We start from the raw sequence: 19,209 nt of genomic DNA, 5'->3' as shown, positions 1-19,209 counted from the left end.
CTCCAGTCAGCGCACCGTTCCGCTAGCCTCCTGTCACACAACGTAATGTCGATGACACATTGGCAGCGAGAGGTGACGAACGTAGGACTGGATCCCCTGTTTAGGATCTCCAGGTCCACGTCTGCCTGACGTCTGTCTGACAGGATTATTTTCTTGAATTGTTAGAGTTTCGCGACTGTTAAAATTTTTTCAGTGTCGTGAATTTTGATAATTTTCTCGCCATTGAATTTTCTTTCATTTTATTTCATTTGGTTTGATGGTCTCGTGACCTCGAAAGTGTTTGTCTTCGATTTAGGTATTTATTGTGTCTTTCTTTTGTTCGGGTCACGTAGACTTATCGATTTTCCCGTTTTTTTTCGAGTCACTGAATTACTTTGAGATTTTTTTAAAAATTGTTTCTGATTAAAACTTTTGACTTTTCTAACTATTATCAATTGAATCTCGTGACTCAGTTGTTTCTTATTCTATTATTTCTGACTTCTTCGACTATTGTATAATTATTTATTTATTTATTCATTTTTATTTTTAATTTATTAGACGTCAGAAACTATTTGATTATTTTAATCAGACAACAGTGACTTATTTAAAATTACATTGTGTGCTCAGTAATGCTGAGTCGATTTGAGGGGATTTTATTTGATTTTTTTTTTATTGTATCGAGACATATTAATTAATCAAAAATTGTTCTCCCTGACAATGCTATATATTATTATTTCTTTATTCTCTTTATTCCGGTTGCATCTCCTTTCAGCTCCTATTCGATTTTAAATATCTACGTATCGAGTAGCAAGGAAATTAGAGGCTGGAAGCGGAGAAGGATTTCAATGGTGGTGATTCCGATAAATGCCATGGCGCCTGACTTATTATTTCCGATTTTTATATTTGGGGTGTTATGGTGCAGGAGGGCAGGCTAATGGGCAGAGGGTTCCGTGAACCTCTGAAAATTACATCGCACTGTAGTGAACAATGATTTAGGACCGGTTATTCACCAGGTTGAACACAAAAAATTGACCATACATAAAATTTTGAATCACCTAAATTGGTAGAACAAATTCTTCCAAAGATAATTCCTGTAGGGAATATATTATATATTATTATTACCAGTTCCACTAGGTGATTTAAACACATCCGCATCCTAAATGGAAAACTAGATTGGAATGGCTGAATGAGGAACCCTTACTAATAATAACGTAAATATTTTATTGAGAGATCACCTAAATATGGGTTCTATAACTATTAATTATTTTGCTTGACAATAAAGAACAGTCTTACGTAAAAAATGTCTTTGAAAAAATACTATAAATGTTGCAGCTTTGGGAGCAATAAAGTCAACTAAAAATCATAGAATCTATTTCGATAATTTTGACAGAACCTGAAATAATTCCATCTTTTGCCGGAGTACTGCAATACCTGTATGTGAAGAGAAGGGATACATAAATGCCATTAAATTTATATGAATTCCCATGATTATAGGTTAACGTACGCTTTATTTTCTTTGAGAAAGAACTTAGAAGACCTCTGAAGCCAGCACCTATTCCGTTCATTTTTTCTTTGACTTCTTATTTTCTTTCTGTATTGGCTCACTAAACTGCTACGCGCTAACCCATGAGTCGTTCCATTGGTGTTAGAAGTAGAATAGTTGCAAACGCGTGAATACCAAAATTTTTTATAGAATTCGCCTGAGGAAATAGGTCGTTTGCACTTCGACCTTGATGGCGCTTTACCTCTCCATCCTCGACAGAACTGTGAATCCCTACAGGAATCATCGATGAGAGAATTAGTTCTAATAATCAAGCGTCGTCATCTTGACGTGTCCCTCACAAATATTCCGTCACGCCAGCATTCGAAACTTATTAAGTACAGAATTGGAGACTGCAGTCAATCGGCAATTGCAGGGAGCATTTCCGTGTAGAAATTGGCTAATGTAAGGCCAGCACCTGCTTACCAACACTCGTTTTTCGAAGGCTAGGCCAGTACACTGGCCAGCATCGTTCGCCGATACGCAATTGTTCGATACTCCGCCAATATGTTGGTCCACATCGATCCAACGATGCTCGGTGGAGCGATGTTGGTTCAATGGTCAAGCGCCGATCTGTTGAATAAATATTCGTTAGTCGATTATTGTCCATTCATGGGCCCCACCTAGTTTCTTGAATATCCGTCACTTGAAATAATCATTGAGTATATATCTATTATAATTAACATTGAATAATGAAATAAAATTTCATTGGAATCATCATTCATTTAGACCGAGGAATAATAATTGCTATTATGATTGTAGTTATTTTTTCATTGAATAAATTACGGAAAAGCTCAATAATCTATTGATGATTAGTTGTATATATATGTATAACTGGCTGAAATTTATGAAGTCGTTTTTATGCTCCTATTACAAGACTTAGATATTAGGTTAGTGGTTAGGGCGTAGGACTAGTGTGCGAAAGATCGTCGGTTTGTGACGGGTACACAATTTGAGTTGGTCGATTAGGTTTTTTCAGGGTCGATATCGTTGCTGCCGTGGTTAAGGATAACTAATAAATCATAAAAACAAGAACATTTTCTTTTTTACTTTTTGTTAATTAAATTAATGATTGCCTCGATAGCCACCCTGATGGTTTATACCCAGAGCTCAACTCTGGGTTTTGGCTAGCAACCCAGTCTGGGTTGGAAAAAAACACAGAGTTGAGCTTAAAGAGTGAATCAGGGGGGATCGAAATGCTGGGTGTGTTACGGTATTTTTCACGTTATTGCTGAATTATTTTAAGTGGATAGAGACATTGTCGACGGATGTGGATAATTGAATGAATATGTTTTCACGATAATGTGCTAGCTCTGGGTAAAGTCCAAAACCCAGGCTTATGATTTTTGTTGATTAAGAAGTTAGCAATGTTGCTGAATAAATCTAGGGAGAACTGTACGTCCAGAACGATCACAGCAGGTGTATTGAAATAAGGGGAAGGGTGGCAAGGATTGTTTGAGGAATGAAATGCCGACTCTGGGTCAACACTGGGTCACGGTTCTCAACCCAAAGTTATTTTCTTTATTTAACGTGTTTTCAATGTTGGTGAATAAATAATCGGGGGAAATCAAAGTCTCTTAAATTTTGTAATCGCTGCTAAACAGAACGGTTGGTCATGTGTTCACATTTAGCCACACTTTTTCGCGGGAAAGCTTCTGCTCTTTTAGAGACTTTTCCACCGAATGATCTGAACAATGTTCAAAAGTTCAAATGTTCAAAAGTTTCGGCAAAGAAAAATATGCAAAGAGTTATTCAAATTAACTCGAAACGTCATGTAGTAGTGGAAACTATCATTCACGAGTTCATCTTGGAACACGAGATGACAACCTTATTTTTCCAGGATTTTTTTGAATCCGGAAGAAAGAGATCATGCGCCTCCATCTTGAGTAACAAGAAATAACGATAGGCGTGTTGACAATCCTGGGTAATAGCAACGGCAAGGGTTCTGAGGGCATATCATTACTGAGAGTGGACCACTGATATTCTACCAATTACATAGTGCAGCTAGCTCGACATGTGGCATGTTCAGTGGCCCGGAAGTTGGGTATACATAAGGTCCCCAAGAGTCGGTTTTTTCAACCCTCCTGGCGTGATTGTAAGCAGGGTTGCTAGAGGGCTGTTTTTTCCAAAAATTCATTTAGGTTCTTCCAGAATAGGTCATTACAAAAAGCTCTGAATGATACATTCACTACATTTTTCGAAATATGTCCATGCTTCGCGTGATCGACGTCGCAACAATCGCTGTCGTAACAATCGTCGTCTGGCAACTCTGATTGTAAGGCCATTTTTCTTGTAATATCCTAGAAATACATTTTTACAATCTCTCTGCCAGCATTGAATAATTAAAAAATTCACCACCCTCCTTATAAAGAGACTCAAATCGAAAACTATTTTACAGATTGAATCGCAGTCGAACTCATTTAAAAAATGTTGCCTAGCAAAATTTTCTGTGGCGCTGGTAGACATTCAGCGACAATTGTTAAACACGTAACCAAGAAAACTTGAAAAAAAAGTCAGCCGACTTTTAGAGAAGAATACATAATATGAGGAACAAATTATAAATTTTGAAATCAATTTGATGACTGATAATCTTGTAACGCTTTTTCTGGAGTGCGGCTATCCCACTGGCGATCCCAATCCACACCCGTACCACCCTAGCCCTAGGCTCCCCTAACTGCTCTCTTGTTTTAAATATTCGTCAGGTGCCAGGTGACTTTGTTCACCCAGTGTCACCCCTGGACGAGACCGGGCTTTTAACCTGCGGCTCGGAGAAACCCTTTTCTGCTGTGCTTTTGGTGTATGCCAGATTCGCCAACTGGCCCCTTGATGCTCCCTACTTACCCCCATGTACCGCGTTTTTATCCTCCAGATCCGCTAACTGTTCCCCCCGGGGACGCGAGGCTAGGATGGGGTTACGTGCCCGCGCTGCTCAGGATGTAGGTTTTGGAGAGAGGGCGGGGTCCAGGGATCTACTCAACTCCGCGTGATTTATAGTTTACCATCTTTATTTCCTGCTTCAGGTTTCACCGGGTCAGGCGGGATCTACACTCACACTCACACTCCACACTGGCTCTATCACACATTTTCTAATAACCTCGTGTCGACGGCGGGGGGACGGGGCTTACCTGGGGGGTGGCCCTACACCTGCCCCTGGGAATTGAGCTTCTTGCTCCCCGGGCTGGGGTGGGTTGCCCCCGGTACCGATAACAGTTCCCAGGGTCGCCCCGGGGCTAAAAAGCCTCCTGGGCTACCCCTGGGGCCACTCCTCGGCGCGAGTGCCCCTCCGGGCACCTCGGGCCAGGAGGTGGATGTTCCGGGCAGGACCTCGCGGGCTTCAGGGCCTCGCTGATCGACTCCCGTACACGTGAGCTCCCCATCGCTGCCCAACGTCGACTCTCCTTCACGACTCCGTTACCGGCGGTATCCTCTGGCTCTCTCCTCTTCGCGAGTTGCTCAGGAGCGGAGAATAGTCTGCGCGGCTTGCCCCCCGGAGACTTTCCACCTGGTACTTTTCGCTGCTGGGTATCCTCGCGACGATGGGTTTCGTATCGCGACGAGGCCTCCCATCTTCGGTGGTCCATCCCCTCGACAGTTGGGGGTGCGGGTCATCACTTCGACGTAGCCACGTGTCTCCTCCCTCACAGATCCGTGCCTGGTCTGCCGTCTATTTTTGTCTATCTTGCCTCTCGCCAGCCGGGCCCTCTCTAGGCGGCTGATCTCACGGGGCACGTATTCGGTAGATAACTCCTGGCAGCTCCACGATATCCTGCGGTATTCCATTCCCGCTGCCTCTGCTTGCTTTTATTCTATCCCCTTCTCTACTAACTCCTTCCCTATTAATTTTACCTACTTCTTCACACATTCACTCATTCCTCCGTTCCCGCCTGCCAGTATTTTATTTCACTGTAAAATTCTATTTCTATCTCCTGTCTTCTCTTTTTCATTTGTCCGCACGGGTGATGAATTTTCACGGGGTTCATCACAATCTAATCTGATAAGTTATAACTAAAAGTGAAAATTTTTATACGATAAAGGTTGGTGAACCAAAAACATCGTTCCTCATATCCAGCATCATGTGCTTCATGTCTTATAGCTAGTAAACCCACAGCTCGTAAGTGTTACCTCGTCCTTGTAACTTGTGATCAAAAAGTTTTATACACAGAGACTAGAAGTTCAATAAAAATTGTACGAAATTCCATAGTTCAGAATTCAGGATGATGTTTCCATAAAAATTATGGACTATTCAGTAATTACGTACCGCAAGGTAGTAAATCCTAATTCAATATCTGATTTAATGCTTAACAAATCTGATTTAATCTGATGAATTTACGATGCAGGCATAGAAATAGCTGGTGATATGTGCAATGCTAAAATTAATGGAGCATACATCGGTTCGACCCATTTGGAATTCTATCCGAAATCCTTGTCGGAAAAGCGGGAATTTTATGCTGATACCCAGACGGCGGGCTGCATCTCTCTACTAGCTCAAGTTGCAATACCAATTGCTTTATTCTTGCCAGTTGATAATTGTCCTATCGTGCTAACTCTAAGAGGGGGAACCAACGTCCCCATGGGTCCTCACATCGAGTATCTTACTGAAGTCTTCAAGCCCTGCCTCAATAAATTCGGAGGAGACTTTGATTTCACTGTTGTACGAAGGTAAAATATGAAATCGTTTCTAAGAGTAAATTAAATGAATTTTTATGAAAATTTCACGAAACTTGAGCTTCCAATCTATCAATCTATCAATTTTTCATTAGACTGTTTTAATTGCATCAGGGGGTATTACCCGAAAGGTGGTGGAGAAGTAAAGTTTTGGATAAACCCTTTGAAAAATTTGAAACCAATTGAATTGATTAATCAAGGTCGTATCAAAGGAATTTCGGGATGGGCATACGTAGCTGGTTCAGCGCATTTAAATGTGAGTAAATGAAAAATAATGAATGAATGTACATGTAATTGCAAATTTACTTTCCTAAATTTGAATTAATTTCGATGAAAAGCGCAGCATAAGCGACATACTCCTTTCAATTGATACTTCATAGAAAAAAGAGAAGCCATTTATGCTTGAAATATTTTTACATCTGTGATATTGACGAATTCGATATTCACATTTATTACACTCATTGAGTAATCCCGTTCATGATTTCATTCCATATGTCTTTCTTAGAAATTACTCATTTCTTTCCAATGAATTTTTCTAAAGGAGGCGTATCGGATGGCCGAAAATACTCAAAGCTCCCTCTCTACAAAATTGAAGGAGAAAGGAATCGCCGTACCTCCAATAAACATTGAGGCGTATAGGGAAGATAGAAACGTGGCTGCGGGTTATGGATCTGGTATAAAGTGAGCGACAACAATCTTATTTTGAGAGTTCCTTGCAACTTCTATTCTATTATATAATCTGCTTGCAGTGTCGTATGCCATACTGACACTGGATGTGTATTTGGAGGCTCAGGTCTGAGATTCATCAAACGAGATGGCGTGAATCCCGTTCAGGAGGCAGTTGGGCAAATCATGAATCCTCTAATCCATAAGTCATGTGTGGATACTTATATGGAGGATCAAGTACGTAATGATTTTTTTATTATTGTCAAAAGTTTAGGTGTATACATGGACATAGGATTTTTTAAAATTGAGATTAAAAAAAAATCTCCAATGATCAGGAATATCAGACGAGAATGAAACTTATTCAGAAAATATTGAAAAATAAGTACTTTTTCCTAGAATTGATGATAAGAACTGAAATCAAATACAGCCAAGAAAAAACACAGAATTTCAGAAGAATCTTAAAAATTGTACGCTGCAGAAATTAAATCAATTTCCCTAAATTAATCATGAGAAAGCTGAAATAAATGGTACAATATCGGTAAATCCAGATTTCGAGTCTATAGAATTCCCTATGGATTCTTACTTCACAGAGAAATAATTGAAAATTCATCGTTTGTTGTTGATAATACCGTGCAGTTGTTGTCGGTAATATGTTGTGATGAGGCCGAAAGGTAATCCATATGAAAATTCATTTCTGCATTTGACGTAATTAGGAAATAATTAACGAATAGGTTTAAGGAAATGAAAAATTCTCGTATTGTTAGGAATTTGTGACGTGTATTTAAATTTTTTGTCATGAAGGAGAGTTAGTTCTCTGCTACACTCCAATGCCGCTGTCCTACTAATTGTGGAGACGAAGAAATTCGATAAATAAATACGGGTAAAAAATCGGGGTAAACCGTCTCAAAATCCCGAGGAAACGCCAGTTATTCGTGGGTGGCCTTGGGTAGCGTGCGTACCGTTATAGTTTCGAGTATTTCCCTGATTCCGCTCTGCTCCCCATTGAGCGACAACTCCGGCCCAATGGCCTTGGAAAAATCTCGTGTCGGAAAACGGATATATCTCCGTCCTCGTGCACAGTGGAATTCTCCAATATTGGGAGGATATCCACGAGTTATCTCCCTCGTTGGTAGATTGCGAAATCGATCGGATGAACGGATGTTGCGTTTGAGAATTTTAACTGTCTGTTAACTCGGAAACGAGCGAATAAATTGTATCGGTTTCGAAACCCTTCACACGCCTTCATTCACGGAAAGTGATGGCCTACATTTGACATTCAGCTGAATTAGGAGTTCGGTCAATGCACCGAAGCATTTCTCAATCGATTCAATAGTTAATCGATCAGTCTCGTCCTAGATTCATCAAGTAACGTACAAAGGGGCGAACTCCTCGAGGTAGATCGATACTTGATTCCGGAGAATCCCGGAAAAAATATCCCACACATTCAAAACGTGTTAAAACTCGCTCAATTTAATTATTTTTTAATTTAATTATTTTTTTCGGTGTCTATTTTTTCAGGGGCTCTAATTTTCTAATTTAATGTGTGTGGGCTATTTTTTCCGCCTACCGATTCCGGAATTAGTTAAATTTTCTCTGCCCGACGCTTATCATCTATCATCTAATTATGTATAACTTCGTAGTGATCAATCCTATGTTATCGAAAATGAAGTAACTCTTCACGGATCCGGCAAATGAGATGCAAAATAGCTCGATCCGGTTCATCCCAAGAGGAGTTCTCTACAATGACACATTGATCAATTATTAAAGTATCAATTGTGTATCGATTGTTTTTTAACGATCGCCTCGAATACTCAGAATAACCCTAACCTATTGCTCGAAATCCCAAAACACGGCCAAAATCATCACCTTCGTTCTCGCAACTCCGACAATTCTGCAACGACAAAACCATACGAAACTTAACTGAAACTCCGGGAATGGTTAGCAGCTCAGTCCATTCTTAAAATTTGGTTTAGGGAGCCAGCCGACTTTTGGCATCGCGGAATCGGCGAACCGCAACCGCAACTATATCCGTACTTAAAACTAACATTTCACTGATCATCCCCAGATATTCCTAACAATCGAAACTAAACTCAGGACTGTTCGGTTGCTCAGTGTGCGGGTCGTGGAGAGAGGGGTGAATTCGTGGGCGAAAACCTCAAATAACAATGGCGAACTAAGATCAAGAATTGAGCCAAAATCCAGAAATTTATAGCGACGGGAATTCGGGTAGGGACAATGAATGTTACTCAAAACTATGCTTACGTGTTTTACTATTGACTAGAAAATTTCATATAGAAGTAAAAAAAAAACAATAATAATACTAAGGAGAAATACAAGACATTTTCAAACAAGAAATACAGAAGAGCGACTGGATTATATCCGAGTTAGAGAATCACTTGTAAGCAGGAGTTCCTGCGAAAAAGGTAGGGAACTACATTAGTTTGTTGCAAGGGTGAGAGAGATTAGCGTAGAGTTCGAGCCAGAGAGAGAGAGAGAGAGAGTCCGATTTTTCAAATAGTTTTTCTATGGATTGACAAAATAACGTACGAGTAGGTAGCAATACCAGGTCATTTGGTAGCGCCTTACTCCTAATTGGGCAAATCCCGGCCTATTACCTAATTCAATATTATCGGTATTGCAGAGTAGGTAGCCATCATGCACCCAAATAAAATTATCAGGTAGCGCAATCAACTTCCGTTTCGGAAATTTTGATAGCGAAAGACTCGACCGCTGGCCAAGTTAGACTTAGTTGTGCCGTAGATATTCACTCTAGGATCCTAATGATTTCCCTGGGTAGCGAAACGGGTCCCTTACCGTAGATAGCCTTTAGGTAACTCGATTTTCCGGTAAGATAGCTCAATTGGGGAGTTTGATAGCCCTCCTTTTACCCGAATAAAATTTTGAGTAGTAGGATCGAACGGTAGGTAGTTAATTTATTCCCAGTAACGAATCCCGGGGCCGGAATAGACGAGGCTATTCGTCCTTAAGGGGTTGCCCTCACTATCCTTAGACTTGGGAAAATCAATCATAATTTTCCGCGATATTAGGCGGTCGGATCGATGGGCTATAATGAAATTTCGCGAGGGTAGAGAGGTAATATCTGTAACTGTCGTCTCTATTGTTCACCATTGGGCGCCAGCAAGGTTCTTCTGGAAAACCTGACGAAAACCAGCCGCGGAGGAAGTTCGTCGACTCCGCGGACTTTCAGTGACGGATCTCACAATGCCGAGCCAGCATCAGCATGACATGGTAGAGTAGGTGAGGTTGACTACCATCCGAGTAACTGTGGTCACCGACTTCAGCCGCCATCACGGCGTCGTTAAACGAGAACTATTGGGAGAAGTACTCCCCAGGTCTGTGGTGGAGGGATGTTGCCGTCCCTCACACCCCTTCCACTCTCCTCCAGAGTGACTCGACCCCGAACAAGACAGAGATTACCTGCGAATCCTTCTCATCCCACAGGGCGCTAAATATTTCGAGGCAAATGCGACATTGGTATCCGGAGACCTTTTCCACCCACCCAATGTTCACCCCAACTTGAGGATGCTTAGTAACAGCAATCTCACCGCAAGCCAAAACTATAGCTACTTCCCATGGAGGCACGTGCGATCAGGCCGACGAAAATCGCCTGGATGCCCAATCCTTTATTCACCCCAACACCATGAGTTTCACCCTGGAGATTAGTCTCTGCGGCGGAAAGCGTTCACTCCGCAGCCACAAAGTAATCCATTTCATTAGTCGGGGACGCAGAAGCGTCCCCATCTCTCGGTATTCCAATCTAGGATCGGGAACACGTATCCATCATAACCCCCAAGGAGATTATTGCCACCAACTGGTGCCAAGCTCCTAAAACATCTGACATCGACACCAGCGCTTCACTCCGATTGCCTCGAGATCTCCCAGGGCCTTCTCCTTCTAGCCTGAACCTCTCGACGTCTCTGGGCCATCCGTTACCTTACAGCCAGCAATCAACTCGACGGCATCACGGGGGTACTAGTGCTTCCACCTAGCAGTTGGTCCCTGGTCTAAATCGACGGTGCCCTTTAGAATCACCCTGTTGGAACGCATATACGTCGGCCCTTGACTCCCTAACACAGCTGGGTGAATTTCCAAAATAGGCGAGAACTATCGTCAGCGTCATCATAGTGTTCCGAAACATGGTTTTACCCTACCACGTTTCTTCTCACTATGTGGTTGGTCGCACTTACCTTTGGAGCGGCCTGATTGGTCGTCATCCCATGCCCTAGTCATCCTTTCGGCTTGGCTTTGTCAGATGTCTCTGCCTACTAACAGTACCTTTTTCTAATGACTTTAATTAGTAACGAGAAAATCTCGTTACAAGCTAATTCTAGTCTTACCCTAGATACGTCGGCCGGTTTTGTGGATTCCAACCATAATATCATAATTCACAAAAAGATAGCGTCCCCATGCCCAACCGGAATCACAGTTCAGTTCATTTCGACTTTCTATGGGAAGTAGAGTTTTAGGCAATGGAAATTATTCCAATTGATAGATGAGAGTTCCATTATGATCATATTCAAACGCATATGCTAACTTCTATCCGGAAAAATTATAATTAATTACCCACAATCGCAGTTATGTCGCGACCATGCTACGGACAAAAAATAGAACTATGTACTATTAATACTATGTAGCTCGGAAAATTTTCTATTGAATGCAATCGGGATAATATAATAATAAAATATGAATTACAATTATTAAATAAAATATGTGTAGTTAATTAATAATGAATTTAACTACTGATCTTGGCGTAACCGTCAGGCCAAAGCATCAACTGATCGTTCCTCTAAGTCGGAAGGGAGACGGGCCTGAGTTACGTGATGCATGCTAAGCGGAAGAGATTTAAACCAAAGCCCGGCAACTTGGGCTCATTGGGCTCACGCGGATCCACTTAACGAAACTACCTGCTCTAATACGATTTTTCTCTCTCCTTGAGTCCTGGTTCGACCGATACCGGCAGAGGGCGATCGTGCGATCGACCGGGAATTCTCAATTTTCCGTAAATGTGAAATATAAATGTCAATTTTGCACTCTAAATAGGCAGTAATATTAAGAAAAACAAATTTTCTTAATGCTTTCATTTTGTGTCCAGACCCTATTTGCAGTAATTCAATGAAATAGAACAATTGTCTAAAATTCTGAGGTGGAGCAATAATTTTACCAAATAATGCGAATAATTCGTGGATAAATAGGTGTTCTGGGGAAAATGAATATAACTCTGATAACAATTCTAAGGGCCGGGAAAGCTTTAGCAGTTACGCATGAAACCGATCGGTCTAAAATCTAACACACATCAAGTCCTTATTAGGACCTATGAACTGACAAAATTTCAGATTTTTGCGAATTAATGTACACGGCTATTCTTCTTCTTTTGTAAAAGTTGACTCTCAGTTGACCATCTGCACATCCACACATGGTCTTCAAACTTAGTATTTTTATGTTTCAAACCCATCTACGCCATTTCCCAGGCAAAATTAGAGAAGAGAAAAATCTGACGATTGCAATCCTTCTTTTAAATTGAATTACTCATTGTTTATTTTATTCGTCTATCAGAGTATCGGATATATGGTATGATGGACTATCATATTATTCTCCTGGTTTCCCGGTTTGAGCAACAGTCCACAATGTTGGCCAAGGATAGACAATGAATTAAAAATATATTGGTGTTTTTGTATTTCAAATTTCTAATTATGTTCGACAAATTTCTAGTCCCAAATGCTATTCTCCCACCGAAATTACCAGTTAGGAGGTACGCTTCACCAGAGAAATAATGAGGACATTTATTTCTTCAGGGTATGAATAAAAGAATTCATTTTTCATTTTAACGTTGCAAAATCAGCAAAATTCAAAATCTAATATGAAAATCTGCAATGGAATTTCCAGGAACATGTTCCTAAGTCGACAGTGGAAACTTTTAATTTTTCAAAGTTTTAATTTACCGTTAGAATATGTGAAAGAAAAATAATAATTGCCGGCTACCATTTTAGAGAAATATTCTCCAAGCCTTTTCTATGGAAATGTCACGTTTTCATTTTTTCAAAAATTGAAGCCCCTACAGACTTTATCCCTTTTTGGGGAATCTTCTGATGCGGGTACTTCTCTGGTATGAACGCCCACCTGATCATCTTTTCTGTGGCCTGTGAGAAAGTCGTTTTGTTGATTTCAGCCTTTTTCGCAGATCTCACTGCGTTTGAGGGCTAGGACTGCTGTGTTCAAGTGTGGGTCGTTTCATCGCCTTCACTGTCTCGCAGCTCTTTTCGCCGCTCGTTTGAGTCGGGGTCCGTTGGGCTTGAGCAGTCCTGAGAGCCTTTTCTTAAAGCGTCGTCTCGCGGCTCCGCTGTATTTGCTCCTGTCCTTCGGTAGTCCAGAGATAACGTGGTTATCCGTCCGGTTCTTCTTAGCCTCGGACGGACTTTGTCTTGGTTTTGTGCTCTCGGCCATACAAGTCCCACGAGTACCGCAGTAGTACGACATTACCCGGGTAGCGCTGCGAATGCATGGGGTTTGGCTACTTACACTCGGAGATCGCCTATTATTAGGGCACTGTTAATAGCGCAACTCCCCTCACGCCATGCAGCCTTCGGCACGGTTTGGAGGCATCATGATAGCGAAACATGACCACTGCCACGGCGCATGGCATCTTGACGTAGGGAGCTGGTCCGCGATCAGGCTTTAGGCGTTGCCGCCCCGTTTTCCAATTGGAAACGTCTTATAACTATCGTATAGCGCTGCTTTCGCCCTTCTGCTGCAGGGTCACAGGTATATCTACCTGAAACCCCACCGAGATCAAGTTATTCCTAATTAGCAACTTGGATTCTTCAAATCGCGATCGTATGACGATAATCTCGCTATTCTAACCACCGTCTTTCTGAAAATAAAGAGAGCATTTGACAATATCGACCATTATATTCTTTATGAGGATCTAGCGCGAATAGGAGTGCTAATGAAAATGGCTAAGTTCATTGACTGCCTTTTTGCACATAGAAAATTATACGTTGCTATCCAGGAAAACCGTGAGGGTCCCTATCCAATGAACAAACGCACCGGACAAGGCTCTGTCTTAAGCCCAATCCTTTTTAACATCTACCTAGCCGAGTTTGCAGACGATCTCGCAATCTTTCGCCGTGGTCTAGACCAGGGCCCGGCAACCTTCAGGTAGTCGGGAGCCAGCCTATTACTAGGGTCGGGATAATCCTCTCATCCTAATGAGTACCCAATTAGACAACCATTGTGAGTGAATAAGTCCCAGTAGTGACAATATTGCAGCCAGCCACGTAGAGTGGTGTGCCAGTCGCATAAAAATGGCTGACCCGCCAGGATTGGCGCAAATTTTCAGTTTCAAATTTTAAATAAAAAATAGAAAAATTAAAATTTACAATGAAAAACCCTCAAGAATATATTTAGGAATTGGTTTTCGGTAATTATTATTTTCCTACCAAATAATGCCACTCTAAGTGTGAAAACTACACATATGCCACGGTTATTTTTGGAAGATTCTATTATATATTATATTATATTCCTGATGGTTTTTTTCATCTCAATTTCAACCAATCAAATGCTGGCATTTTTCGTCACGTGGTACAAGTAAAACGGTTTTACTTGGGATATTTTTCGAATATTTCCTCGTTTGTTGCTAAGCAATGACAATATCCAATAAACAATTGGTACGCGTTTCAAACCCCAAAACTGGCATTAGAAAAAATGAAGTTCAAAGACTTTACCTCGACATGAGCAGATTTGGAGGAGAATCCTTGGAAATTATTGATCAACAAATTGAAAAAAAATTGAAAATTGAGATTTCCTAATAGAACCGTTTTACTGTTACCATATGAAATGTCACACAGTTAATTGCTTGAAATTGGAATGAAAAAAAAATCCAGCCAAGTCCCCCTCGACCTTGAAAATTGATCGGATATTGCCCGAGAGTTTCGTTGCGTATTTTATTTTATTTGTTTCATTGCTGCAAATATCGTCTGGAGACAAAATAATTGTCAAGGCAGATTCCTCATCATGAAAACATCGAAAAAATAATTATTCCTCATATTGCTGCCTATTTCGAATAAAAAAAATTATATTTATAATTCACATTGATGGAAAATCAAAATTCCCGCTCGATCGCACGGTGGCCCTCTGCCGGTATCGGTCGAACCAGAGCTCAAGCAGAGAGAGATATCGAATTAGAGCAGGTAGTTGTGTTAAGTGGATGAGGCCCCTCTCCCAGCTCTGACTAACGAAGCTCGGGAGCCGCGTGAGCCTAATGAGCCCAGGTTGCCGGGCCCTGGTCTAGACCTTCGCACGTCCTTAAGAAACACCGACAAAGCTGTAATATCAAATATTCCTTAAGAAATCACATCTTATAATATTCTTCACGAAATATTTTTTACCTAGCGGCGGCATTAGCCACGTGGGTAGTGTGTGACTCCGCCTGTTATCTAGGCTAAGCAACGCTCAGTTGAGTTAGTACTTGGATGGGTGCCCGCTTAGTCAGCGAGTCAGTGTGACTGATGAATACAGCAGAATCCCTGCATTACCGGCCGGCTGTACTCCTGAGGTTTTCGATGGTTTCCCTCAGTACAAATCAAATATGTGCAGTAAGGAAAGTCGCACCATGACACCGTAAAAATAATGAGAAGAAAAAGGCTAAGACGAAGGGGTGTCTATCAAACCATGAAAAAGACTGTGGTAATCGGAAAAGGCAATGTAAATAAAAAAAAAACACTTTTTACTTAATGACATCCACATATCCATGAATGGTTATAGGATCCTGGCCGAACCCTCTGCACAGAAAGAAGTATCAAGTTAAGGTAACACGGGCTCGGCGAATTAGGCGGTGGGAGTTACTTAACGTTTCAGTTGAGAAGTTGGGATTGATGCAGCTGGATGATGAGATAATAATTATGGCTACTTGGTAGTACTAGCGGTACAAATACAGTATGTCCCTCAATTACATGACAGGGTGAGTCAACTGCGATTCGGTAATTATTCCCATACACTTAGTTGCCTCAAATGGCTATCCGTTCGTGTCAACAGAAAAATCCAATAAAATGAAATACTGTTCAAACCAGCTAACGGATGAACGACCTATTATTTGTTGCATTTATAACTTAATGTCTGGTTACGATCAACAAATTAAAGAACAATGATCAACTTAATACGTCAGGTTTCTATAACCTAATCCTTCCATCATTGTGCACGTCTCTAAGATGTTGAACTTGACTACAGAATGAGCTTTCCAGACCCGAACTCCCACCAATATAATTCTAGCTGAGACCTGTGAACCCTTCTTCAATTTGCGCATAACTCAACCAGTTAACAGGTACATTACAAGAACATTCTCCCTCTCCAATCACATTCTAATCGATGAACTCTTTAATTAATTCTTCAAAGGAAACGTAACAAGCACTCACTGACTTACTCGATCGAGACTGATTTCTCCATTTCCAGATCTATCAATGCCCTTTAACACCATAAGTTGGAAATTATCAGAATCTCTGGCCCATCCCCTACAACTACTGACTTGATCTGATCAACCACAAGTTCCCTATTATTTAAAAAATGGGTACGGTTATTAAATTCGACCCCGACTCCTGCCCAGAACAAAAACTCCTGTTATTCATAAAAAAAAGAGCATCTCCAAAACCGCACTCAAATATACACCGACGACCCCAAGAGGTCCGAAGGTGCCTATATAGGAAATGGAGTTTTCATTCATTCCCTTCCAATAAAAATGCGCCACAAAATCGTTTCCTTTGCCTTCATTTTCAGTGCTGAAGCATTAGCAAGAAAAACTGTCCTCTGTCTCATCCCTTTCAAATTACGAAAAGTATCTCATACTGTCGGATTCCTTGAGCATCCTATCGACCCTGTGCAACTTCTGGCCTAGAAACACCAAATCACATCTTGTTTTTGGGATTCTGAATCATTGGCTGGGACTGAATACCCGAGCCATTGAGGTTGTATTTGCTCGGATTCCTCTTACTAAGACATCCTTGGTAACGACGAAGTCGATGGATAGGCCAGGAAGGCGACCTCATCGAGACTCCTTCAAAACCCCGGGCTCCCTCCTCCCGAACTCACACAATACATCAACAATAAAATAAATAAATCTAAGACAACAGAGGCTTTCAAAAAACGTGCAAACATTATAGGCCATCACTACCTCAATTAATTCCAATATAGAATGAAACGAAAAAGCGACGGAAGTAGACATGGGAGTGAAACGAAAACGCGACAGATTCGGAGTAGGAAAAAACGAGAGAGGGGTAGGATGTCTGGAGGGGCATTACCTCCGACGAAATGAGCCATGAGTGTTATGGGAAGGGGCGGAGTGGCGGGTTGGCCGGCGGGAGGGGGGGGGGCACGGTAGGTAACTCAATAATCCCAAAGACTCAACAATCAGATCAGGCACGACAATAGATGTAATTTTCTCAAGATATTCAAATAATTTACAATCACGAGTTTTCATTTCCTATTTTTCATACCACAAACCAATTGTATCTTTTCTTGAACATAAAAGTATGCAAGTAAATGAATAGATTTTTTATAAATGGAGGTGAAAACATCAACTATCTTTTTTCATTAACCTAATACCCTTAAAAATTCTAGAATAATGAATAGTCGCTTCTGTTATTGGAAAAATATTTCTATCTCATACAACTTGCTGGTTAGGATGAGTATTTTCATTTAATGTGCCCATCGAGCTCCATTGAGTTTTACTTCTATCGCCTAGCTTTCTAGGCTGACAATTTTTTTTAAGACAAGTCACGAAACGCTTTCCTGATTCTATTGGCCGCCGCGTCCACAGGGACTTTTAGAAATTCGTATTGACCATCCGGCACAACACAGGATGTGTAACTTCGACTTCCCTCCTCAGTAGGAACGTAGAAGAACCGATTCTTTAAATCTAGCGTGCGGAAAATCCTGGTCCCTCTGAAGCTTATCTAATTGATCCTCAATTAGATGCAAGGGATATCGGTCTTTAATAATTTTCTCGTTAAGAAGACGATAGTCAATACGTATCCGCCAGGAAACGTTTGTCTTCTTTACTGAAACAACTGGACATGCCTAATCGGTGTGAGAGGGCTTGATTATGCCTGACTCTAAACATGTCTTAATTTGTCAATCGATTTCTTGTTTCTCCGTGTAAGACAGCCATGGTGCTCTTTGATAAACTGAAATGTTGTCTTTCAAAATTAAATTCATCTTAATGTTTGGTTCACGTGCAGCATATGGATTATAACCTTGAATGATACTGTTAATTTTATCCCGCTGTCTGACACTAGAGATATGTTGAAACTCGCGGCCCTCGATATCCGACGTATTAATATGAAAAACATCAAGAACCGTCGAATCATTCACTAAATTATTATTATTATTTGTTAAGCCTACCCCGTCAAACGTAATCGCTGGACCTAACCGCGGACCATTCATTCTCTTATACATACTGTCATTCAACAACGTAACGTGACAATCAGTATCGATCAGCGCAACAACTTTGGTACCTGTGACGGTCACTTCGTTTGTCTTCTTCATCCCATCAGATCTGGATACATTGTAGATGGCTGTGCGTTTCACCGACCTCTCTGGTTTAGTACACTTTGTTGAAATGCCAAGTTCATTATATTTGAAACACTTGGAACCTTTGTTATTGTCTGAACACTTTGAACGCACATGATTTTTGTCTCCCTAATTAAAGGGTGTATCTTTTGTTGGCTTAGCGCCTTTGCTTCATTCGTTCATACTGTATGAGTTTCTCCTCTAACTTTACAATAGTTGTTGCTCCATATAAAAATCTGCTGCAACATCGATTCTTTTTCTTCCTCGACTCCTCATAGATGGCACAATTTCGCTGAATTCACTCTTAAGGGCTTTCTTTAATTTTGCCCATGCCCTCAACCCTTTTTCGAACCTTCCAAATAATGTTACCAATCCCTTCAGTAACTTATTCGGGTAGGCGATTTTCTGCATATCTGACATGCGCAAAGCTCGGCCATTCCTTTAAAATCAGCCAACCACGCCGCGATTGTTAACTTGCCTTCTCCACTGAAATTCTCCATAGTCTTGGACATAGAGCCTTACCCTCACTGGAGCGTGATCTTCTTCTTCCTCGTCTGAGTGTTCTGTCGATTCTTCTGGATCTTTATGCTCTGCCGGATCGTCTTCATCATAGTTGATATTAGACGGTTTATTTTTAGATAGAGATAAGGCTGTGTTTACTCGAGGTATCATCTTTATTGCCCGTTGTTTCGAGCCCTCGTTTTTTCAATACGTCTTTAAGTTCGGAAACTTTCATCTCAGTACCCAGGTGGGGATTAACCATTGGTCCGAGCTTGGGCCAA

General features: G+C 41.1%; 1 protein-coding gene across 1 annotated transcript in view; it reads left to right on the top strand.

Moving 5' to 3' along the window:
• Positions 1 to 19,209, top strand: part of Rtca (RNA 3'-terminal phosphate cyclase) — a 42,914-nt gene that overhangs the window by 20,696 nt on the left and 3,009 nt on the right. Inside the window, exons 3-6 of the mRNA XM_011314384.1 lie at positions 5,857 to 6,178; positions 6,299 to 6,440; positions 6,726 to 6,865; positions 6,934 to 7,087. Coding sequence (XP_011312686.1) covers positions 5,857 to 6,178; positions 6,299 to 6,440; positions 6,726 to 6,865; positions 6,934 to 7,087 — 758 coding nt within the window. The remainder of the gene's footprint in view (positions 1 to 5,856; positions 6,179 to 6,298; positions 6,441 to 6,725; positions 6,866 to 6,933; positions 7,088 to 19,209) is intronic.

This window comes from Fopius arisanus, unplaced genomic scaffold, assembly GCF_000806365.1.
Source record: "Fopius arisanus strain USDA-PBARC FA_bdor unplaced genomic scaffold, ASM80636v1 scaffold00160, whole genome shotgun sequence".
NCBI classification, from domain to species: domain Eukaryota; kingdom Metazoa; phylum Arthropoda; class Insecta; order Hymenoptera; family Braconidae; genus Fopius; species Fopius arisanus.
Note: the sequence above shows the minus strand (reverse complement) of the source record. Positions and strands in the feature narration are given on the sequence as shown.